Here is a 26,928-nt window from a genome sequence, read left to right on the forward strand (position 1 = left end):
AGGTGACATTAGTATCTTAAAGCAGAATTCTCTAAATATTGAGTAAACTCAAAATATGAACCACTCTTCCATCAATTCCAATGCAAGGTGTACCAAACATGAAGAAATGAATCCTTTCCTGAGAGCAGGAAACAACCTCACACATACTTCTTTTTCATTTCCACATGGAAACTGAAACACAAAATGGAAATGGTGTTGGAAGGAAAGATAGAGAGTAACAAGAAACCATTTGGAGAGAACAGGAACTTGCCTGAGGTCACACATCTAAGTCTAGTAGCCTTTTCCCCAACAGGTCCTCTAGTTTCCAGGTCCACTATCTCTCATACATCATGGCCTGCTCGGCACTGAGGCAGCCTTGCTAGAGGCTGCCTTCATCACATGCAGCCTCTTTGGGGAGCCGATCTCACCTTGAGAAACTTAGTCTGACAGCCTTAGGAGACCCACTGAACTCATACAAGAATCTGTTCTCTCTGCCCCAAGTAGAGCATAACCATCGTCAGTGAATCAGTAAAGCCCAGGTTCTAACTCAAGGTTTCCCTGCTTGCAGATTGCACTCCTCCTTAAAAACCTGGTTCCAGTGACATCTTCTCTGTGAACTCATCCCTGGGCCTCTGTATTGTGCTAAGTCACTTCAGTCATGTCCAACTCTTGGCAACCACATGGACTGTATCCCGCCAAGCTCCTCTGTTCGTGGGATCTCCAAGCAAGAATACTGGAGTGGGTTGCCATTTCCTCTTCCAGGGGATCTTCCAGACCCAGGGATGAAACTTGCGTCTCTTGCATCTCCTGTATTGGCAGGTGGGTTCTTTACCACTGGCATCACCTGGGAAGATCTAGACCCATGGCCTCCTAGCTCCATGCAAATAGACATAATCCTAAGGAGCGTTCAAGCTCTGGATCCAGGCTGCTTTGGCCTAGGTTCCATGGACTAGTTAAGTGATTTTAACCTCTCCGATACTTCCTCATCTGAACAATGAAGATACATCTCATACCTCTGGTACCGTGATGGTGAAGATTTGATGAGTTAATAAACGACAAATGTTTAAAATAGTTCTTGGCACAACGTAAGCTCTCAGTCATTATTCAGTATTTTGATCTTATTAGCTTTCTTAGGTTTTCTGAGTCCTCATGGGGTTTTGTTCATCTTTCTAGTATAAAATACTATGCTATTCATATTTCTTATAACTCTCCTCCAGTATTGTGTTAGTTATTATCCACCCCATCATGAGCCCACAGACCATCTTCTTTTCTGGCAATCTCTGTTCAGATGATGTCACTTATATCCACTTAGCCACCCTGAAGATTCATTTGACTCTCCACATACCCATTCCCTGAATCAATCACCAAATCCAGGGGCCCACGTCTTCTAGATATTTCCAAATCTGCCCTTCCATCTCCATCTTATTTCCACGGTCCTGCCAATCCTCAGTTAAAGTGGTGAAACAGCTTCTTAACTGGTTTTCTGGCCTCCAATCTTGTTACAGTCTAATTTATCTTCCACATTGAAGCTAGAATGATATGTCTCTAAAAAAATATTGAGCCCTAGCTCATGCCTCTGTTTAAAGCCCTTTGACGTCTCTCTACTGCTGTCTGAAGATGTTTGGTCCAACCATGCAAGAACTCTCTCCTTTCTCCCCTTCAGACTCACCTGCATCACTGCTGCCTGAAAGGCCAGCACCAAAAGACAACTGGCTCCTCCCGGCTCTGATAAGTTCTCCTTTGGCCTTAATACTCTTCCAAGTTCTCTGTCTGGCTCACGTCCTTCTCTTTGTTTAGTTAGTGCCAGCATCACTGCCTCCAGGGGACCCCTTAGACATTGGAGAGCACTCCTCAGGGCTTCGGTGACAGAGCACTCTGTGGCTGTCCTCGAATCATGACAACCTGCTGTGCTTTTCCCACCATGACCTCAAGTTCAAAGGCAGTGTCTCCAGACAGCGTCTCACTCACTTAAGGTAGATGTGCCTTACACACAGTACCTACTCAGAAAACTTTGAATGGTTGATCTCATTAAATAGATAATGGAGAGCACCTGACACATATAGTGAACACTGTGTGTGTGCACGTGGGCGTGCATGCTAAGTCACTTCAGTCCTGTCCGACTCTTTGTGACCTTTGCAGCCTGCCAGGCTCCTCTGTCCATGGAGATTCTCCAGACAAGGATTCTGGAGTGGATTGCGATGCCCTCCTCCAGGGTATCTTCCTGACCCAGGGATCGAACCCGTGTCTCCCGTGGCTACTGCATTGCAGGTGGATTCTCTGCTACTGAGCCACCAGGGAAGCCCCATAGTGCAGACTGTGGGCACTAAACAGTATTAATTAAAGAATTACTCTAAGGACTTTTCATACATGGCCTCATTTAATACTCACAACATTCGTATAAGGTAGCTGGGATAATTATCTCTATTTTATAGGTGAGGAAACTAAAGCATAGAAACACTGCCAGTGTGGCACAGTTAGAAATTGATGACACCAAGGTTAGAATCCAGAAGTCTGGGTCTGGATCCCATGGTCTTAACCTTTATGCCGTTGCTCCTGTCAGATAGAGGTACCGTGATAAATACAGGTATCTAAACAGACACAGATAATATATTCTATTCCAGTTCTACATAGGGGAAAGGTGAGGCATTGGACGTTTATAGAAAAGTCATCCAGGAAAAAGGAAGAAAGCTAAACAAGGAGATCACCATCCTTGCTCCTCACTAACCAGCAGTAGAACTCAGGGCAGTCAGCCTTCCTCAGCTTTGGTTCTTCAAGCGTAAAATAGGGGCCTTGGGGCCACATCACATTTTAGCTTTCTTCTGAATCAAATTTGCAGTTCCCTTCAGTTAGGTGAACATCATCAGGGTGGAGTGTGTGCCAGGTTCAGTGCTAAAGGCAGAGGCACAGAGACAAACAAAATGCATCTCTGTCCTTGAGGAAGTCGTCTTCCTGTTGAGGAGACCTTTGTGGACCACACTGAGAGAGGAGTTCACAACTGCCAGACCACTCTAACATTGGTTGTTTTAAAGGGGACCACCCCAAGAGAAAACATTATCATGAGAAATGAGCCATTTGTATCTTTCAACAAGATCCATAGTATCTTTCAACTCTCTATTGTCCAGCAAAGAAGCATCTGTGCCTCCTCCCATCCTCTCTACAATGCCCCACTCATTTGCAACGCCTTGGTTTACAACTGAAGAAGCAAAGATGCTTAAGTAAATTTGCCAGTCATCCGATGGTGACCTGATGAGCTAAGCCCCCACCATCTTGTTTCACAACTTCTCCCAGAGCTGAAGTGGCCTATCAGTGTCAGGAGTCGTAACTCTGGCACAGCTGCTCTTGGTATTCCAGTACAGGTTATAGGCTTAAGTGGATTTTTAGATTTACAGTTGATTTGAAAGCTGCATCTAGTTCATTTTCAAGTTTGTCGGTAAGCTGGTTGATTTAAGGCAAAAAGCACCCAATTAAAATACATTCTGAATAAATGAGTGAGCAAGGCATTTTTGCCCAACTCTTAATTTATTGGGGAAAAAAAGCCATCAGGGGACTTCTCAAGGACCAAATCCCATCACATCATTGTGAGATGAGATAGTAAAATATTTTTGATCAAAATGTAATTTGGAAATACACTCTGAGAGGCAGCCTTAACAAGAGTCCAGGCTTTGGGGCCAGTCCAAGTTGGACTACATCCCTGTTCATGATCTCAAGTAGCGCTGCGACCCTGAGCATGTTCCCTAACTCTGCTGAGCCTCATTTTCCCCATCTGTGTAATAGGAATAAGTAGTATCTGCCTGTTAGCATACTTTTCAGAATTAGAAATGTAGCTTAGGGCCTGGTAGAGACTAAGGGTTAAAAAAATAAACTGTTGAAAACATTTTATTAAAGTCTTAATGATTCAGAGACTGATTATTCCATTAGAAGATCGTCATGCTTTTTCCCTTCCTTCCTCTTTCTTCCTGCCTGCCCACGTCACAGCTGCTCATAAGCTATTATTCCATGAGATAAAAAAATGAGATAAAATTCAATTCAGATGGCACAGCACAGTGGAAAGAGCACAAGCACTGGAGTCAAACAGGGCTGGACTTGAATACTAGATGGCTTTGGACAGGTCGTGTAACCTCCTTAACTCTTAATTTCTTCGTCTGTAAAAGGTGGGTAATTATATCTACCTGCTAGGTTCCTTAGGAAAGAGCACACACACACATACCTGGCACTGTGATTGGTAAATAACTGTTAGGTAAAAAAAGTACTGAATCAGTTTCAATAAGAAATGCAGAATTAAAGCTAAACTGAAGCTTCAGGATCAATCACAATTTGTTTGTGGAACCTCTTCAACTCCATCACTACCAAGAATGGCCAAAAGAAGTCACTCTCAGGACGAAAGTCTTACATCTAATGCCATCTGATTCCATTTCCTCCTTGAGGGACAGCTTGAGTGTTAGCTGAAATGGGGTAACTCCACGCTTGGGGAGCCAGAATGGCAATACAGATGGCTGGACAATGTGGGCAGCGGGCAGACCTCACTGCAGGTAGAGCTCCAGAAGCAGGGGCCGATGCACCACGATATTCAATGCCAAGCATGGTCAGGAGACAGAGAGGCCAAAGGAAGCCTGGGATGCCCTTCCCATAACCATGACCTCCAATACCTATAGGGAGAGCTTTGGTTACCATAGTGGAAATGACAATGGTCAACTCACATAGAGAACATTTTCGTCATCTGCCTTTGACTAAGCTAAAGGTTCATGGGATAGGACCATTGATAAGACACATGCTTTCTTACATAAACATTTGGATTCATGTTCATAGTTTAAATATTTTGTCCACAGAGATCTCTGAGTCATCTCCTCACATGCTTCCTCCCTTCATCCCCCTCTGAAGACTATAAGATGCCAGCTCTTTAAAGGAAAACACATAAACAAAAGACAAAAATCCAAAAGTCACATCAACATACCATAAAATATCTGAATATCTCTTTAGACCCCCTGGGGACCAACCACATGACATTCTCAAAGTAGCACACAAAGATTTATTTGTATGCCTTCCTGCTTCCTAAATAGCACACCCACTCCAAGTGGAAGGACTCCAATTTCATGACAGTCTGGAGGAGGTTTTTTCTGAAACTCCTTCCTGAACATCACATAGCTTAGAACAGAACATACCTGTCAATATCAGTACTACATTTCACGGAAATTTCTATTGCAAAGGAGACTCTTACGAAAATTTTCTCTTTTTATAAAAAGGGAGAATTATTTTTAAAAATTGATGTTGAGAATCAACTCATCCTGAATCACCACTTTTGTAAGAAACTTTCTGCTACAGACAAAATGGAAAATCACAGTTGCACTTTATTCAACACCACCCATAAGAAATGCTTCATGCACAGAAGTGTTCTTTTTTCCATAAGGCAGCAGCGTTAGAAAAAAAGCTCTGGCATCGCTCTTCAATATTGTTGTCTAATTAAATGGCAGGAGTGGATGCGTAAAAATATGCATTAGAGGTGTGTAATGTGTAATGTGAAGAAGAGTAATCAAAGCCATTCAACAGGATTTAGGAAGGGATTTCAGTTGGCAGCTTACGAGACAGGAGCATATAATTTTGCTAATTTGAAATAGGTATTGTAACGTATAAACATTACTGCTTTGCATATTTTAATGAAAACTGCCTCTACACCAAAATGAATCCTTTAGCTTGAACTTTCTGCATACCACAGAGCTTCTACCTGTTATGAGTTCAGCATAAATAAGAAAGGCACACAAGCCACATTAAAAGAATGGTCACCTCATTAAAATAGGTTAAAACCAAGCCCCTTATTCCAAGCTACTATAACACTATAAAGTAAGTGTGGTGACAGGTGTTGTATTAAATTTTTATATTGCAATGAACTTGTACTCACACAAACCAAATCTTCATGCTTCCTTTGATATACACCTGCAACTTGTTAATTCAAGGACCTTTATTAAGAAAGTATAAATTTAGCAACATCTATAGATTTGTAAAACTCTATTAGCTTGCTCAAGAATCTAGAGGAAATTCATTTGGAATCTTATTTGCATGGTTTACAAAGAAATGGAAACTAATGATGACTTTTCCCAAAGAGATATGCCTAGAGATAACGCATTTGTGCAAACAGACTGATGTGAATTACCCAGACTTGGGCTGAAAGAGATGAGAGAGTGATCTGGGGCTGTCTGGAGCTGAGGACATCACTTACCTGCCAGCTCGCTTCTCGCTGAAGTCCTTTTTTCCAGTCTTCTTCCAGTCTAGGGGAGGTCTCATCCATTGCTGATGCTGCTTGCACAAACTGGATTCGCCAGTGGCTGTTACTCTTTCGTTGCAAGCCTTTACCAAAGCAGCAGCGAGGGCAGTTCAGGGGCAGACTGTCATGGAGAAAATGCCATGCCAGAGGATGAGGGATCAGGCAGGAAGAAGCCACGCGGGAACAAATTTGGGATACATGGGGCTACCCTGACAGCTGCCAACTGGCCAGGCAGGAGGCCAGCTCAGCCACTGAGCGTCCAGAGATTAGGAACAACCAAGCTCCAGGGCCAGTGGACAATGGGTCATTCTTATGCTTCTGGCATAAAGGTCAGAGGAGGGAAGTGTGAAGGCATGCTCCATGACCTAGAAATATGCATCTCTTATGTGCACTCTTGTCTTTCTTTCAGCCCCAAACACACACACACACATGCACACGCGCACACACACACACATAGCAGAATTTGCATTGTTCTGCAGGGGTGCATCAGTGGGTTGGAGTATCCTGGAAGAAATAGCTACTTTACATAGAAGCAACACATTTCATTTGAGCACATCTCCCCCAACACAGCATGAATCACTCAGCAGCCAGTAAACATGCATAATAGCAAGTTCCTTTGGGAGAAAATAGACTCATTCCTGTAGTTGAATCCTGAGCATCTATAGTCCCTTGTCTTCCCCCTCTAGGAAGTTCTATGACAGGCATTTAAACTGACCTCGTGGACCTTTATGCAAACCATTAGCTAAAATGGCCAGAAGCTTCAGCTGGGATGGACTCTGGTGATTCAGATGGTAAAAGAGTCTGCCTGCAATGTGGGAGACCTGGGCTCAATCCCTGGGTTGGGAAGCTTCCTTGGAGAAGGTAATGGCAACCTACTCCAGTGTTCTTGCCTGGAAAATCCCATGGACAGAGAAGCCTGGCAGGCTACAGTCCGTGGGGTCGCAAAGAGTCGGACACAACTGAGCAAATAACGCTTTCACTTCTCCTCAATATTTCGGGCTCAGTGAAGCCAAATCCAACCCAACTCTGCCCTGTTTTGTTACTGTTTCTCACACAGAATGATACTGTCTCCTGCTGTTCAAAATTGATCACCTATAGTTTTAATACAGGCAGCTGGTATTACTGCCAACAGTATCTACTTTTTCCCATTAAAACAGTAGTTATCAAACTTGGCTGCACAATAGACTCAACTGGGAAGATTGTGAAAAGACTGTTACAGGAGCCTTATCCCCAGAGATTCTGATTTAACTGGTCTTAATCCCACTGGATGATTCTACTGAGGACCCAGGACTAGTCACAAAACTCAGAGAATCTTCTAAAGTTTCTCTAAACTAGTCAATTGGCTGATGCCTGAATCCCCAAGATCCTGCCAATACCCATGTGAACAGTTTCTCACCACCAACGATGGTAAACTCACTACCTCCCAAGACAATCTTGTTCCATGGTTGATTGTTCTGCCCCACAATGAATTGACATCCTTCTCCCTGCACCTGCCATGGCTGTACTTCATTAGATGTACTTCATTGTACTTCCATGGCTGTACTTCTTCATTCCATAAAAGATACTAAAATACCTATTCTGTAGGACAACCCTTCAGAGATCCAAAGACAGTAGCAGCCCATGCCCTTAAGCCTCTGCTGAAGTGTCTCTTTCACATTAGAACTTGCAGGTTTCTTCCATGGAATATGGTTTCAGTAAATTCTCATTCCTTGATGTCAGCCTCAAATATATATTCGACTGTTTCTAGTGGTAATGATTCTAATACTCCAGAAATGATTGCAATAGCCTGCTATAATCTACCATTGCATATACAGACTAACAATCACATGCCTTATTTTTAAAATCCCCACACACAACCACCATAATAATAAGAGCAGCCAGCATTTACTGACTATAGACCTACATACCCGGTACTGCAAGTTTTATTAACCTTACATCATTCATCCTTTACGAGCATACTATGATGTCATCTTTTGCTGCTGATTTACAGATGAAAAGTCCAAGAGAGACAAAGATATTTATTTGCCTGGGTTATGGGCCAGGGGGTAGCCCAGCTACCGAGGCCTGCATTCTCCATCCCTGCTTTGTGCTAGTCAGTCCCTTTCACTGATGCAGTCCCAGGTCCCATTGGCTATTTTGACAACCACATCTCACTGACACGGTGTCACAGCTAATTAGTACACTGGGCTCTGCTCTCATCTTCAGATTATATATGAACAATTATATATAGCCAATTTATATAGGCTATAAATTGCCACATACAGTCCTAACTTGCCATTATTATTGTAATAGGGAAGAACCTTTTGTATTCTATCACAAGTTAATCACTAAAGGGATGTTGCCTATAAGATTAAATTATACATAATGGCCCATCTCTGGGAACCCTGCTTCCCGTAATGAGCATTAAACTAAAATACCTTTGTTTAGCTCACAAGAAACATCCTCACCAGGTCTACCTGTGGATGACTAAGAGAGGAAGAAATTAATATTATATACCCCTCCAGAGGCTGATGGGAATCAGCGAGTGTTTGACTTTACTCCCGCCCCGTTTAACATAAAAGAAGCCTGAATTCTAACCCAGGCAAGATGGTTCTTTGGGGCACAAGGCCACCATCTCCTCAGTCTGCTGGCTTTCAGGATATAGTAGTTATTCCTTGTCCCAACAGCTCATCTCTTGATTACTGGCCTGTTGTGTGGTGAGCAGTATGATTTTGGACTTGGTAACATTATTCTTTTAATAATTACAAGACTATACCTTCCACTTCACCTCTAACAAAACAGACAAAAGCAAGATCTTTACTTGCTCAGCTCCTCTCATTTATTAAGAATATGTGGGTGCTTCTTCAGAGGTTACCCAGAAAGGTAAGAGAGAATAGCCAGAGGAGAAAAGGTCCAGAAATTTTCCCCAAAGACTAGACTCCATGGCAGTCTCACAGATCACCTAGCTCTTCCCTCTTTTCCTCCAAATTTGATCAACAGGACTCCATAAGGAAAACTGGGGGGAATCAGTTTTACCATTTGGATCACATCAGGTTATGTTCATTTCAGGGTAATTGAAGTCATTCTTACGGAAGGTGGGATACAAAGTGGTTAAGCATATCCTTTGGAGTCTGACCAAGGTGTGAGGAGCAGCCCCATTATTACCTGGCTCTATATCCCTGGGCATGTCACCTAACACTTCTGAACTCTAGTTTCCATGTCTGTAAAAGAGAGGTATTATTATCTCAAGCTTACTATTTCTTATCAATATCTGATTCCCATTTGTCCCAGGCACACAGCAAGATGGCATTTCTTTAAACCCCCTAAAATCAGCCATAACTACATGTCATGTTTTGGCCAATAACATGTAAGGAAAGTGATGGGTATCACTTCCCAAGGGAGAGCTTAATCATCAGCCTTTGGCTTCCAGCCAATTCTTCCCCTACTGCAGGGACTGTGTGTGTTCACAAGATGTTCCTTAACATCAGAGAAGACTAGATAGAATGCTGAGTCAACTTATGAAGGGCAGTTGTCCTGGAGACTCACCTGGACCAACAACAGGCATTATGTGAACAAGAAATAAACTTCTGGGGTTGTTTGTCCCCATAGCATAACCTAGTCTACCCTAACCAATGCATACCATCCTTACCGTAGAGTCATTACAAGAATCAAATTAAATATTCTCTCTAGAGCATTATCACATGCATCAAGTAAGTTTGCAATATTATTTTAAGTAAATTCCATTACAAGCCAGTATGTTCTACCCACGTCCCATGGAATCCAATATTTCCTCCTCCTTTTGCAGCCTGGGTTTTCCCTGCTCATAAGATAGTAGCATTAAGTGTGACAATTTCCATAGATGATATAGAAACATGGATTTTAAAAAGAAAGGGTAAATGTGTTCAACAATGCAGCGTCACTCTGTCTCAGAAAGAAAACTCAGAATAGCGTGACTTTAATGCCACTTATCATTTAGCAAGGAAATTAATGAAAACAAAATGAAGCCTCAAATACTAAATGTAGTTTGGTATGAATTCACTACTGATAAAATAAAGTACATGTCTTCAAAATGTAAACATAATGAGAACATACAGGAATACAGGAGCTTATTAAATAGCCTAGCTTTTATTCATGATTCTAAAATCAAGCAATCAAAACAGAATTTATTTTGTTGTAAATATTTTTATTAAAGGAAGTTTTGACTATGAAAATAAGGTATAAGGAAGGCATGGATTACCCATTGGCCAAATTGCAATGCTAACATTTCAAGACACAAATTCTAACCTGCTTTGGGCCACCACTGGGAGAGTCTTTATGCAAATGCTATGAGTTGAATGGTGTCCTTTCAGAAAGATAGGATGGAATTCTACTCCTAGAACCTCAAAATGATATCTTATTTGGATGTGGGGTCTTTGCATAGGTAATCAAACTGGTAATATAGGTAACATAGGTAATATAGGTAATAAAACAAACTGATTAAGGTGGGTCTTAATCCAACTTGACTGGCTTTCTTATGAGAAGGGGAAAATGTCAACACAAAGACAAATGCACACAAGTAGAACACCATCCGAAAACGAAGGCAGAGACTGAGGTGATGCGTCTACAAGCCAAGGATTGCTAGCAAGTCACTACTTTTTCCCTCAGAATAAGCAGCTTATTAAGACTATACAGACTGAAAAGAAATAGAAAGAGCTTTAGAATTTGTAACATTTTCCTTAAGGAATAGTTATATTAAAAAGTTAAAAAGGAAACACCTATATAAAATGCATCAATCAGTCTTCCCTTGATTTAAAAGAAAGTTCCTTATCCTCTAGAATAAACATGGGTTGATACTTCATGTTAGGAATCAAAGGACTAGAAAAAACAAAAGTTTTCCAATTGACTTAAGCCATGCATTCCACAGAATTCTATTATGCCAGAATCTGGCACTCTAATCTGCTCTATAGGATACAGACATCTAGTCTAGAGAAGAAAATAAAAGAAAATCTGTTGTGGGGAGAGTAGATGGATGTTGATGAAAATAAGTACAAAGCTAAGCACTTCCCAGGTGTGGAAGAAAACTGATGGTCTTTCACCCCTCAATAGGATTTCATACACTCCTTCACTTAACACCTGGGCTAGAATTTTTATGAATTTCTGCCATCCATTTTATTATACATTCTCACTTTAAATCCATTCTCAATGAAATTTTCCAAGACATTTTCCCATAAACTTTTACTTCTGTTTTTACTCTCTCTTCCTTTTAGAAGCTAATAATAAGGTGTTTACCTTCAAAAATTTTCTTCACAAAAAACTACAATATATCAAGTCCACAAACCAGAGGTATCTGTATATTAACTCTCAAAAAAACAAAACAAATACAAACAAACAGAACAGATGTGATGAGTGATAAATCTGAAAAGGATGAACTTTGGTAATGTAGTCTTATTTCAGAAAGGAAAAAAAAAATAGAACAATGGTTTCCAGTTCACTGTTTCACTGGAATAATTAATGCTGATTATCCCCTCATAAAACATCTAAGCTGAACTGCAGAGATACCCACAGGACTGTGGACAATAAAACACCACGGCTAGGAGAATATTCTCTTGTGCACCAACGTACTTTGTCTCTCGTGTGGCCGAGTTGTATGCTTACCAAGATTCATTTGTGTTTGTTCCCAATCCTATTTATACCAGTTGTGCCTGTTAATGTAATTACATAATGTAATTAAATAGTAGAGCTATAAAATATGAGTTCCATGGAAAGGGAGTTGTTGCTCTCATGAAGCTAGTCAAATGCTCTGGAAAGACCCAATAAAGAAAAGCTGCTTTAAAAATTTTACTGTTGTGGGGGCAGGATCTGCATAGATTCTACTCAGGTTACTTGGTCACTGCCTTAAAATTCTTAATTCATTTTACAGAAATTGAACCTGAAATCTGAGAGGTTCCTCTCGGGATACAATTTACACCAAAAAAGCTCCAGAATTCCACACTCTGAACCCCTACATAGATAAAAGTTCTTGGCTCCACAGCAAAACACTAGTGAATAAACGTGCATTTATGGATTTTAAGCAAAAGTCAGATTTTCATGTAGGTACATGATTTATGATCCTCCAACTTAATCAACTTATGTGATTAATCAGTCAACAACCATTTTCAATCATATGGAGTAAGAGTTTCCATGATTTAAAAAAAGGTAAGCCAGAAAAGACCTTTTCTTAATTGACTTCTAATGAACAGAGATAGAAAGTAACAGACTCGAATATACAAACCAAGAAACAGAATCCATTTCAATACCTAAATCTACTTATATCACATAAGCAAGAAACAGCATGGCTCTAACTATAAACATCAAACACTGTATAAATCTGAGCCATGTAGACTCCAATTAATTACTGCATAGCATTCCCGTGTCTTCCTATAACTGTGTAATAATACCAACTGCCTATAATTGAAAGGATTTAGTAGACATTTATTGATGGAAATCAGATGATTTCATCCACAGTGTCTGAATTACGTTGATACGTTTGAGCCTGGAGCAAAATAATGTAATAAAAAACAACATACAGATGAGAACCTCAATTTTTCTCTACATATGAATCTGTCACTGATTCGAGAAGAATCAAATCTAAGTCTGACCAGGTGAAGACATTCCATACATCATCCTTCCCAACTCAATATAAAAATAATATTCCCCCTTCCAGTATGTTTACATACTGTTCCTGACTTGGTGAGATCCTGAACATCCAGAGAGCTCCGAAACACAGAGAGTTGCCTTAGCAAATAGTACGCACAGCAGAGATGAATTACAGAATACTTTCTTAAAAGAGATTACTTTAAAAACTATATGAAAGTCATAAGCCCCCAGAAGTAATAACCAATGGACTCATGAGTAGAGTGGGAAGGTAGATCTTATGAGTAGGATGAACAAATGAGAAATAGGCTGTATGGTAGGCTGGAAATATCATTTCCTCTTCCTCCTCATCCCCGCGCCCCAAAAGGGTCCTCCCGTAGACTACCTCGGAGTTAAATTTTCACCAGACATCTCTCTTGATTTTAAAATCTTTTATGTCATTGTCTATGAAATTACACATATTCCTAGGGGGGGGTCACCTAAAGCTTTATCTCCTAACACTTTGTCACAAGTCACTTTTCAGTTCAGCTTAGAGAGTAACACTCTTTGCAACCAGGCAAGAAATCACGATGGGGTGAGGGTTGGGGGTGCGGAGTGCACAGAGGAACTTGAAGAGAAAGGCTTAAAACAGAGGAAGTGAGTAACTTTAAGAAACATACATTCAAAGTCTCATGAAAATTGACTTTACTAGCTACCAGATTCTGTGAGGATTATTAAAAACTATCCAGTTAGGTTACAGATTTGTAACATACACCTAGCTTCTCATTGCCTTTATAAAATGTGAGCTGGTGGGAGAAGGGGAGTGGGGGCACACCTCTTCCCTCTTCACTTACTCCTAATACTAACATTCTAATGCTAGGGGAACTTCAGATACAGTTCAAGAACTTCAAAATAGGAAGAAATAAGAATGGGAATTTTGGTTAGTAAGTGGACTAAGGACTGGTTACTCAAAGTGTACAGACCAGAATCACCTAAGAGCTTGTTGAAAATGCGGACTCTCAGGCCCCACTCCAGATGGACAGACTCTATCTACATTTTATCAAAGCTGATTCATTAAATTTAGGAAGCAAAAAGAGGCTTATCTTAAATCAATTTGCATAGCAAGCTTTGTTTATTTATTTTTTCTTAAGTTAGAGCACAGGTTTAGAGTCACTAAGGAACAGAATAACTGATGGATATTACAGGGAAGAATTGAGCCCCCTACAAAGAAACTGACTAGAGCTACCTCTGGAGAACTGCACTTTCCAGATTCAGTAAAGATTTTTGTAACCAGGTGTCACAGGCAGGACCCCCACCCTTAAATCACCCAACAATCTCAACATACATGACTATTCCACTTATTAGCTCAGAAAAACAGCTGATGACAAGTGAATGACGCCTCCTCTGGACATTTAGATGACTGATTTTGTATAAATCAATATGGAGTGCCACAAAATGTCAGAAAATACCAAATGAAGAGAAAAGAATCAATAGATAAACTTGGAATTAAATGAGTGATGAATAATCTTTACCAACTAAAATAAATTAAACCAGGAAAACCTAGTTAAAGTAACTTCAAGGATCTGGCTTAACCCCCCCCCCAAAAAACAATGCAATTTAGAGTAAGGCCACTCATGACAAGCATGTTATTCTTTTTTTTTCCCCAGAAAAGCATTATGACAGGAACTACAAAATAAGAGCTAAATTCATACTTTCAAGCTTATGTCTAAACAGTCATAATTTTTTAAGGTTTCACAACAAATAAACTTTAATTTGCAGATGTAGAGCACGTGTTAACCTAGCAATCATGAAACAGAGCGCACATTTGATTAATACTTTCAGGTTTTAGAGGGATAGGGTTAGAGAGACAAATTCTATAAGTCAGTTAATTCATTTTAGATATCAAATGTGCCTCTTAGAAGCATCAAATAAACCATAAATTTACAGACAGACCAAATATCAGAATTCAAATCTAAATGTTTTTCTTAGTTCTATAGTGGCATCAGAGATAAATCCAGTCTTGTAACAGAAATCAATATAAACGTCTTTCTTCATAACTAAACAGATGCAAAGTGGCTTTTACATTATTTTATAACTCATGGATTCTAAGGTCATGAACTAGATGCTAATATGCATTAGGAACAGTGTTGGGTATTAGAGATGAGAGGCGAGGAACACGGAGGCTTGCCCTCATCGTCCTGGGAGGGAGTTAGCCAGGTAAGAAAATCATCTCAGTCACAGTAATATCTGAGCTCTGGAGAAGAGAGGATTCTGGCACTGCCCCAGGAGACATCCATCCCAAACCCCCGTGTCAACCTAGCTCAACACCAGGAGGTCCACTCCTGTTGCCATGTCCTTGATGAAGAGCAACATGGAGACCTTGCCCCAAACTTCCGTACAAAACCTAGGCTTAAGGTTTTTGGTGATTGTGTTTTTAAACGAAATAGTTTCTGAAAGGTTTCTACAGGAAGAGAGACCACAGTACCAACAACCAGACTTCATGGCACTCTGACCTATGAATCCTTTTTACCTTCTCAGATTCATTTCCAAATCCAAATATCCATGGGAGCCCACAAGACACTGATGCCCACACAGGCAAACTCTCCTCTGCTAGATTTCAGTCAATGACTTGTGTAAACAGAGAAATCTGGGGACAAGGGTCGTTCTGACTCAAGAATGCCCAAGGTGTTTCCCAAAGGTCTCCTTAGAAGCTGGCCAACTAGAGATCAGCAGGGATGTTAAGTCTTTCAAATGGCATTTAACAAAAAATGCTCCTCTGGAGAGCTGCCTCTCTGAAAGTCAGAGGGAAGGGAGCATACACAAGCAAAGAGATTTTAAAATGTAGCTTCTGTTGGAAGGTACAGGGAATGAGTAGAGAATGTTTCTCGGACTTGGGCAGAAAGACTGCTAAGCAGGACCTTTTGACTTCTACCCCATTAGAAGAAATCCTCCAACGCCATAGTTCCATCTCTCAGGCAGGTTTGTGGGCCACTCTTATTTCCTGAGGAATGGCAGAGGAAGCAATGAGGGGAAGACCGCTTTCCCAAGGGGCAGCCCACAAGAAGCACAGGTACTACAATTCATATAGATGCCACTTCTCTGAAACGAAGGCTACCACCCTACCCAGATCACACCAGGAATCAAGACCATGAACAGATTTAGAAAGCCACCACAGTATTGTAAAATAATTAGCCTCCAATTAAAAGAAATAAATCAATTTAAAAGAAAAAAAAAAGAAACCAAATTAAGCCAAGACTGCCCCATTGAAGACTGTTAAAATATAGTAAATATATCAAACCTGGGACTTGAATCAAGTCCCTGCTCTAGAAGATGCCCTGGCAAGAATACTGGAGTGGGTTACCATTTCTTTCTCTGGAGGATATTCCAGATCCAGGGATTGAACCCTGGTCTCCTGCTTTGGCAGGTGGATTCTTTACCAACTGAGACACCAGGGAAGCAACGATGTAGGGATTCACCCAAAACAAATGGAAATGATGGATCCAGACAGTGCTGGGAAATGCAAAGGCCCTAAAGAAGGCAGAAGACAGCAGAGCCCCCCAACTCAGATCCCTCTGGGCTTAGGGCTGTGGCTGGAAGACCTGGTCTCTCCTTCTGGTCCGGTAGGCACTCAGAACACTGTTTACTTTCAACAAGCACTTTAATGCCTTCTTAAAAAAAAAAAAGAAGAAGAAGAAGAAAGCTGGTAAGTATATAATAAACCAGAATTATAGCCGCTGCTCTGATGCCGTGTGTTATTTTTGGCTGAGTGTCCGGCTCTTCTGGATTCCGATGGTAGAGGCTGAAGCTCACCCTAGTAACACAGGCTGCCTGCTGTCCCCAGAGGACCCTGACGAAAACGAGAGGAACACTCTCGCTGTCTTCAGCAGACAAGGGAGGTTTAACATAAATAATCTCCCACTTCACGTTTTCTCCAAAAAGAATCCATTCATTATCTTTATTTCCGACACAGTATTTATGAATTTCCTTGCAGCCGGGCCCATTAGGGCAAACGTCACAACTCGGTGGTGAAATATCATGTGCGTTTCCCTCTCCTCCCAGGAAGATTAAGGCCAATGAATAAAAGAAGGGGGATGTGGCCCCTATATATAGCTCTCCTTACAACATCATGTCTCACGGGTATTAAAAATAGACCCAAATCACTTGAAGACATTCTGAAAAATCAAAGGCAGAAGAGCTTTCCAAGAGGAAGTTTTAAATGTTTTCTTTCTTCTTCTCGCTGAGATTTTTAAGGAGCAAAAGCTGTGGTGTGGCCCTCCTCTTCCTAGGAGGCCAAGCTCATCATTGCCTCAGCTTCAGTTCTTTGTGAACCGGATTTTAAGAGAAATCTGGGCCGGCCCTTGGCAAAAAGTGTGAAATAGTCTGTGTAAAGAAATTCTTCTCTGCTAACAACCTTCCCTCCACCCGGAGTCCTGACACTCCCAAGGTCCCTGTCGGCGAGAAATCAGCTCAGATTCAATTCACTGAACAAATATGTGTTATTCGTGATGTGCCAGGCACAGTGCCAGGCAGGGCAAAGTGGACAGAGGGGAGCAAAGGCTGGAACGTCCTTGTTAGAGAAAATGCCAGGTAATTCCAGGAGTAAGTAAAACTTCCAGAGGACCGTGGGCAGCACAAGTCAAAGGAGAGAGCGTTACCTTGTCATTGGAAGGTACTGGAACAGAGGTCCTGCTGGAGGCAGCATTGGAAACAGACAGTGAGGACAGAGTGGGCATGTGGGACTCTAAATAGGTGAGCCCAGGTGTGAATGAAATCAGGAGTTAGCTGAGTGTAACGCCTCTTCTCAAAAATACGTGTCTAGTGAGCCTGGAGGAAAAATCTTTCCAGAAGCAAAGAATGGAAGTTCTGGTTGGAGAAATCACAGAGAACTGAAGAATGGAGCTTTTTCAAATCCTGCAGTTCACCAGTTGTGTAATTTTGGGCCATTATGTCCCTTCCCTGAGCCGCACCCTCACATCAGTAAAATGGGGATCATACTCCACTGGGCTGATATGCTGATTAAATCATAATATGAATACAGAACACTTTGCTCCAGGTTTGGCACATAGTTCATGGAAAAGACTCAATGAATGGGTGTAACTCACTCAGGCAGGCACTACTGAACTTGGATCATACTTTAATATTTCTCTAATCATACAGAGCACTCACTGTCCTGGCAGGAAGCCTTGATTAATATTAGGATATAGCAAGAGTTAAGAGGATGTGTGCTTGGCTTTTGTAAACAACTAATTTTCAGATGACTACTCTGCAGCTCATATCACTTTATAAAGAAGACCTCACAGCCACTAGTTTCCAATTACTAAGCAACCTTGGGAGGAAAATCTTTTAATGGGCCTTTATGTTAGTCCGTGGCACGGAAGTTCATCACACCATCACTTCTCGAATGGAGTTTAATGAAAAGGAGGTGAGCATTTTCTGAGCTAAGGTAAGGGGGAAAAGGGCCTGGGGGAGGTTAACATTGAGGGAACAGAAATAGCAGAGGCAACAATCAATGTCTGTGAAATAATGCAGAGTTTCTCAAACTTTGGTGTGCCCACAGATCCCCTGGGGATGTTGTTCAAATGAAGACTCTGATGCAGTAGGGCTGAATCACAACTCCCAGGAGATATCAATGCTAGTGGTCCACGGACCACACTTTGAATGTCAAGGGAATGATATTTCTTGAGTGGAGGGACCCGGAGAGCCTCCAATGAAAGAGCAAACTTGAAGAAGAGTAATGTCCAAACAAGATGGCAAGCATACCACATGATTTGAGAGGCAGCCAAGCCAGAGATGTAAATACAGAGACACAATGTCCAAGGGAAAGGTTTTCAGAATAGAAGAGGTCCCAGCTCACGAAGCTCCAGTGCATTACTCACATTGGCTCTGAGTCACTCACAGCCTTTTAGGATTGTGGATGGCAAACATTTTGGAGAGTGCAGCAAAAAAAGAATGTGCTCACAGCCATTAACTATGAAGCACTAACTCATTTCAGCAGCCTGACACAAATTATGCTCCGCACATGAAAAACAGTTATTGATCAGTCCCTTCCTTCTCATGCTTTCCAATACTTGAGATCAGCACTTCTATTCACTCCCTGCCCCCAAGATGCCTTTGCACACCTGATCAGATCTTTTGCAAACCCAAAAATGTCCCCTGAAACTTCACTCTACTTTCTTCTAGATTTTGCCTCTGGAAAACCAGCCAAGAAAGAGTCAAACCAAAAGCTATCTCTTTTCATTGCTTTACATATCTGCTTCCTAGGAACTTCCCAATGTCTTTTATTTTCTCTACTCATTAGAGACACAAAGCCAACAAACCAACTGATCTATCATTTCCTGTGTTAGAAGATAAGATACTAAGAGGGCATAAAAAGGACAGAGTATAGAATTAGCCTTTAAAGAATTAAATCAGCTTCAGGGGCAGATTGAGTGGTAATATTCTGAGCAACTTCAAGTAGCAGCTTGAGTATCAACGAAGCAAAAAGAAGCTCATGGTCCCTCATGTTAGAGTAATGTGCATCTTCCTTCTTATCCTTCTTAATCTCAAGAAAAACTGATGAAGCATGTAGGTCTCCTGTGGCAGACTGATTGCAAAGATGGATGTCCCCAGCTCTCCGCCTCTCCCTGCATGCACGTCCTTTGGTGTATGACTCTGCAGCTTCTTCCACTGAAAATGGGGACAATACTGCCCACCCCCATTTCTTGAAGCTTGTCTGCCTTGTCTTTCACTCTAGCCAGTAGAATGTGATGGAAATAACAGTGTGTGTGTGTGTGATCTGAGCCTAATGGCCCTTGCATACTTCTCCTCTCTCTCTTTTTCTTCTGCCTTCACCAAGAGAACACGCTTGGACTAGACCGTGACCACTTAGAGCAGAGCCAAGGTTATCCTTTGACTTGTCAGCCCCGAGTTGACCCAAACACAAATTGAGCCCAGCTGAGACCATCTGAACCTACCTCAGACCAGAAATAGTGCAGAGATAATTCATAGACTTATGAGAAATAATAAATACTGGTTGTTTCAAGCCACCAAGTGTTGGAGTGCTTGGTGATGCAGCAACATGTGGCAAAAAAAAAAACAAAAAACTGACATAACATCCTTTAGAAAAGCCATGGCAAAAAGTCCAGGTATACAAAATAATTTCAACAAGACACTGGCTTTCCTCTAACAAAATTATTAATGAACATAAATCCTTTGTAATAGCATAATTGCATCATTTGTAAAACAAAAAGCACATCAGGGAATTAGATAATAAAAACATTTCTATATTGCTTTTCATTTTTCAAAGGGTTTACTCTATTCATCAATAGACTATATTAATATGTGCAATTTTTTTTTAAGTTCACTAGACTTCAAATTTGATTTGCCAGTCCTTTCATGCATTTGTTTGTTAAGGATTATGGGGAGCAGTGTTGTGATTCGGGTACCATGGGGGCTCTAATAACATGTTAGTCTCTGATCTCAAATAATTTCCATCTAGGAGGGTTGACAAAAGCAGGTGCTTACCCTTAACACGTTGCAGGGCACTTGTTATGCTCTTGCCATCTCTGCCATTTTAAATCTTACCCATCTTACCAAGTCCAGGTAAAGTGGTCCTTTCTCTTTTTTCATCTTCCGTAACTCCACCCTTATTTTCCCTTCATCAGGGATAAGTAAACTGTCTCAACTTTCAAAACACATTTTGGGAGGCCTAGAGCAGGTTCAAGCAATAATCCAGGTTTAAAAAGGGAAGTGAGGTTTAATAAAGAAGCTTCTATCAGATGATCATAAAAGGCCTCGAATACTGGTTGCAGATTGTGTACTGGATTCAACAGGCAAAGGGAGCCATGAAGAACTTGTGAGAAATGGGAGTGACATTATCAAAGCTATCATTCAAGAACCATTGTTGAGATGTCTCAGACCCTTACTGAAGGATCCAGGAAGGCCCAGGATCATGGAGTTTCAGAAAGGATGAGGTCAATTGCAGATTCTGCATAGAGCTAGAATAGGATGAAAAATCCATTGGGTTTGCCAAGTAGGTAGCCTGGTGACCTTGGAAAGGAAAAAATTCCATAGAACACAAAAAGGGAACTAGATGGAGTAGGTAGGTGAGAAATCCAAAGTGTCAGTCCCACCTGAAATTCTTCTAGAAAGGAGGCAAGATTGACTGATTGAGAATATTTAAGGATGCAGAGCATTCAAGGGAAGATTACAGTGAGCATCCTTCTGATAAATGGCATTGTCTGGTCTAAAAGACCTAAGAAACCCTAGCGCTTCTCAGAAATGCTTTACAGCCCATCTTGGGGAAAGAAGGGAAGGTTGAGGCCTCAAGTGGCCCAGGCTGAGTAGGCAGGATCCAGACTTCATGCTCTCATTTCAACAAGCTTCATCCCATTTATCTTCTTTATGTATGGAGGTTCCATGCCAGATGTTATTTGGAAAAAATAAGGTTCCCTCTATTGATTTCAAAATAATAATAATTTGAGAACCATTAAACCAGATGATTTCGATGATCCACCCTGGCTCTAAGATAAAAATCTATATTAATTATCTTCCAAAACTTAGAATGAGGAAAAAATCAGGAGGTAAGCACCCAACACTTCTTGAACATTTTGCAGGTCAGGCAGTGTGCTGTACAGTTTCCTTGTGTCCTCTCATTTAATTCACACCACAGATCTCTGAACAAGGAATCATTAACCTCACTCTGCAGATGATGAACTGAAGCCCAGAAAGATGCAATGACCTGCCCAAGATCTCAGTGCTGACAACAGAGCCTGGACTCTTGACCACAACTCTACACAATTTCATGCACACCCACTGGCTCCTGCGGCTCATCCCTGAGTTCTCAAGCCTCTGAATTTGAATTTCTAGGAACACATTACAGGGGTGACTTTGGGCAGAAGAGGCTACCTAACTTAGAAAACAGAAGAGATGTATTGAGAGAGATAGGAAAAGGAAGATTGAAAGAACTGGGAAGAATCAGAACAAAAATAGAGCATTAGTGGAAACTGGAAGTGTTGATGAAAACAGAAATCTTGACTCGGGAGCTATAAAAGATCACACATACATACACACACACACACACACACACACACCCGTATCTGCAACCATAATGCCATTTCTAGAAAGAATATCTACATAACAGAAAAGACACTCTTTACCCTAAGTCAAAATAGATTTTAATTTGGCAAACCTAAACTCCTTAGTAGGAATTAATTATTAAAATATGACAGCCCCAAAGTGGCCTTCTCTGGTCCATCCCATTTAAAACTGCACCTCTCCCCAATTTCTTAGGCCCCTCTCAGCTTTATTTTTTTCTCCATAGCACCCACCACACCCAGCTAACACCATTCAGTGACACTGTGTCTTATTCCTTTGCCTATCTCTCTTCATCAGGATGTAAGTTCCTTGGGCAGGAGCAGAGAGGAAGTTTATTGTCATTTCTGTGGTTGTTCGCTCTGTATCTCTAGCGCCTACAATAAAGTTTGGCTCCTATAAGGCGGTCAGGCACTCAATAAATATTTGTTGAACAAATGAACATTTTACTTTATCATGATATTTATGGAGTAAACCGTCATATCTACTCATTCCCATCTCATCTTATGGTATCTGAAATGTTAGAGTCCCCATCAATTACAAGTCTATTTAGCATTTATATGACACTTCATATTTAAAACTCACTGTTCAATTATTGATCCCCACAATCGACCTTGAAAATAGATACTGAGGAATGGTATAGCCCACACTTCTTTTCTTTCCTAGGCCTCCAAACAGATGAGATCAATGGGAAGGGAAGGAAAAGCAAAAGGGGAGGGGCAGGGATGAGAGACATATGGAGTCCCTGTTGCTGACGCTTCATTCCCTGGTCTAAGCTGGCCTCCTTATAAGTGGTGGCACAGAGCCAGAGGCCCTCCCCTCCAGCTGCTACAGATGAGTGTAGCATCCCCACAGAGGAGGAGGAGAAAGAAGAAGCCCCAGGAGCCTAGAGAGGAGGTGAGGCGTGAAGGGAGGAGGGCCTCCCAGCAACCTTCTCCCAGTGGGAATCTCCGACTCTGCCCTCTAAACGCCCCACCCTTTTCACAGGTGGCAATCAGACTGCACATCTCTCCACATCATTTCTTTGCTTACCTGGTGCTATGCTATCTACCACAGCAAGCTTAAGCTCCTGAGCCTGGAGGCCAGTGCCCTCACCCGGTCATCTGGTCTACCACACCTATCTCAACCACATGTTTTAGCCTTAGGTAGGAAGACCAATGGGCCACTTTGTGTATGGCAACCACCCAAGGGGTTAAAAAAAAAACACCAGATTTTAACCCAAGAGTTTGATATGTCCTGCTTAATTTCCAAATACCTCAACACTTTGGCTTTCAGGAACAGGTTGACCTGAATATTGAATCAAGTGGACGTTGATATATTCCCTGAACTGCACATATTAAACAAACACCTGTCTAAATCACTTAATTTAGTACCACAGGACCTAAAGCCTCAGCTCCTTACCTACCCTAGGTCCTAACCCAGCTCCTAACCCTTCCCTAGCCTAGCAACAAGTACTCCCAAATCACCAGGAAAATAATCAATAGGAAAGGAAGACCAGATTTTGGTAACCAGGTGGGTATTTTTTGGATGAGGCAAGAAACACATGTAGGACAACCAGATCATTTTCATGAACTTAGTACAATAATGTTGGCTATTTCTATGAAATTCCTAACATACAAGGTATAGGAGAAAAGCCTTTCTTCTTGTAAACAGAGAGGCAGCTAACACTTGACCAGTGCATTGAGTATCTCCAACGTGTTCGGCACTATGCAAACTCTACAGAGAAAGTATCTTCAATTTCTCAAGAATCCTGAGATGTATAGCATACATCCCATGAAGGTATATCTTCATTTAAAAGGGGAAAGACTCACAAATGTCTAGTAACTTGCTTAAAGTGCCACAGTTAAAAAGTCGAAGAATCAAGTCTGAAAACCAGGCCTTCTGATTTTCAAGTCCATCGTATAGAAACAATTAAAATATTATTTTATTTCTCACTGACTTTAACTTTTTGATCATTTGTTGTTTTAGAAGCTTAAGGGAGCAAGCATTTAAGGCATTTAATCTTTCTTTGGTGTTACTCTGACATCATACCTCTTTCATTGCCCTGGGGAGATTATTGCAAACATGATTTGTTACACTACTGTTTGATCTCTGGGTTTTTATTGAACACCTATTGATTGTTAATAGGGATTCCTAGTTGGCAAAAACAGTGGGAGATTCAAGTTTCTTTTTGCATTGTTTTGTATATTGACTTTATTATTTGAAGCCTTCATCTTATCCGCATGAACATTCTCTAGACATACTTAATTCAAAAACATGTTCACTCCACTGATGTTTCTAATCTTCAGTAGGTCATACATTATGTACACATCAGCTAGTAAATATATTTAAAAAGATATTTTTGACACACATAAATTCACACTGCATGATACTTAGCAGAAGAAACTTCCAAACAGCCTACTTGCTACCAGACCGTTAATAAAAATGTCGTGAAAACTGCTTCTAAAAGCTGGTAATTAGTTACAATGATTAGACAAAACATGGTTTCACATTAAATTAAATTGATATTTAAATGTAATTGTTTTTAGCTCTGTGGTGTCAAGGTACTACATAAATCCATTATTACTACTATTTAACAGCAACAGTGACAAACACAATAACTCAACCAAATTTTCCAAGATTGTAATTTGCAGTGCCCCAAAGAAGTAAATTGCATAATTGGAAGGTGGGTTAACTCTTTCAAGCCACTTAGGATCATTTAATGACAGTTCTTGAAAGAGTTAATTGCCTTCCAAAATGCCTCCCAGTAGAGAACGTTCATTTATATATATATATACAATGAATATTATATATATTCAAATATGTACATATATATGAGTATTATATATAAGTATACATATAATATATACTTATGTGAATATTATATACTATATACATATATGAATATTGTTACATGCATACATGAATAATATATGAATATTATATGTATATATATGAGTGCTATACATATATATGAATATTATGTATATAATATATATGGATAAAATAACTCTGAAGAAATGTATTAATTTACACTTAGCTGGATTAACTCTACCCAAATAGTTTCATTCCATTTCTAAAACTATCTAAAATGTCAGCACATTATAAAGAGAGCTATTAGCAATTCAAATATGAAGTTATTCATTACTTTAGACAAAACAAACAAAACAATAAAACCTTTAGAAGATAGTGGTGCGCTCTCTCTGAGGACTCAAAGATAAGAAAAGTCAGTCATTTCTAAATAGGTACACTGTATCTGCTCTCTGTTGCCTAAGCTAAACTAAAGTCTCTAACTCAAAGAGGCCAATTGCAAAGTTTCACTCTCCAACAGGACCTACAAGTGAACCCAGCACAGCCAGTGCGAAGCAATAGAGCACGGGAGGCATTGTGCAAACTGAAGAGGGCACGCCCTGATCAAAGCTGGAACCTCATTGCTGGTGTTCAGCTGCTCAGGCATGTCTGACTCTTTGCCACCCGATGGACTGCAGCACGCCACGCTTCCCTGTCCTTCACTATCTCCTGGAGTTTGCTCAAACTCATGTCCATTGAGTCGGTGATGCCACCCAACCATCTCATCCTCTGGACCCTGATGCTAGGAAAGATTGAAGGCAGGAGGAGAAGGGGACAACAGAAGATGAGATGGTTGGAACTTCATAGTTCTAGGCAAATATTGCCCTATAGGAATGTGGACCCAGAATTTACATACCCTTCCATTTCTTAGAGAGGCCCAGAATCTGAATTTTTATTTTTTGAAATTTCATCATTTTTAAAACACCATGTGAATGCTCAGTCATGTCTGACTCTTTGCAACCCCATGGACTATATAGCCCATCAAATTCCTCTGTCCATGGAATTTTCCAGGCAAGAATACTAGAGAGGGTTGCCATTTCCTACTCCAGGGGATCTTCCTGACCCAGGGATCAAACCCACATCTCCTGTTTCTCCTGCATTGGCAGGTAAGTTCTTTACCACTGGGCCACGCTGGAAGCCCAAAACAACATGCACATCCAACAAAATAAAATCACAGGCTGGATCTGACCCATAAGCCTCAAGTTTGCCCCTCTGCCCTAAGTGGTTTCTGACTGCGAGTCTAAGTTGGCAGGTGGGAAACTATAGATGTACACCTAGAAGCTACTCATGTCATTATGTCTTAGAAATGTAGCCAGGTACAGGCTGTCTGCTTCCAAGAGGAAAAAAAAAAAAAAAAAAGACCACATCAGAGCCATGATCATTCATCACTGTTAATGTGGCTGATGATTTCTATTTCTTTTCTAGGTTTTTGCTGTAGTGATCTTGCCCTGGATGCATCACTGGAAGTCACTGCTGACATAATTCCAATAGAAATCCCATCAAAACCCACCCAATCCATCCACAAATTCAAATACGCTCATTATCAAGTGAGGTGAAAGGACATCAAGACCCATCTCTTGCCCCTTCCCACTCCTTTCTCAACTAGAGCCCACTCCACCCCGAGATGTGTTACTGGCAGCCATAGGAAGCTGGGACAAGAGAAGCTACCAAGAACAACTCCCGAAAGAATCATGGACATTTTTTCCAATGAGAAAGACACAGAAAGGGCTATTCTATTTAATATGGGTAACAGATAGAAATCCAATCATAGTCCAGAAAACTTCCCTGCTTCTCCCACTTCTGAACTCTCAAGTCAGTTTATATTTTCTATCTTGAGTTACAATTACAGAAATTAGGCCTGTGTCTAACTTCTAAATTATATCAGGGCTTCTTTTAGAGCAGAATCCATGTCTGGTTTATATCTCTGTCCCATACAGCAGTTAATATATACTTGGTAAAAACAAAACAAAACAAAAAATATATATATATACTTGGTATACTGTAACTATTTCTTCAAATGTCTGGTATGTCAGTAGGTGAGCAGATAGATGAATAAATGGAAGGGAAGAGAAGAACAAATAAAATCTCTCTCTTGACCCAAAGAGCAACATCACAAATGTAACTAGTAGAAATATTAACTGAAAAAAAAAAACAAGCTAACAAGCAAACAAACCTTATAAATTGCTTTATGACCAACAATGCAGATAAGAAACATTGAATAT

General features: G+C 40.7%; 1 protein-coding gene across 2 annotated transcripts in view; it reads right to left on the reverse strand.

Moving 5' to 3' along the window:
* PPARGC1A (PPARG coactivator 1 alpha) overlaps nucleotides 1-26,928 on the reverse strand; it is a 695,201-nt gene that overhangs the window by 321,897 nt on the left and 346,376 nt on the right. The window contains exon 3 of one of the 2 annotated variants that reach the window (XM_043871001.1): nucleotides 6,191-6,356. The exons of the other annotated variant lie outside the window; for it this stretch is intronic. Within the exon in view, the coding sequence (XP_043726936.1) occupies nucleotides 6,191-6,259 (69 nt within the window). The 5' untranslated portion in view covers nucleotides 6,260-6,356. The remainder of the gene's footprint in view (nucleotides 1-6,190; nucleotides 6,357-26,928) is intronic. 2 annotated transcript variants of the gene reach the window in all.

The sequence above is a fragment of the Cervus elaphus genome, chromosome 17 (assembly GCF_910594005.1).
Source record: "Cervus elaphus chromosome 17, mCerEla1.1, whole genome shotgun sequence".
In the NCBI taxonomy this organism is placed as follows: Eukaryota; Metazoa; Chordata; class Mammalia; order Artiodactyla; family Cervidae; genus Cervus; species Cervus elaphus.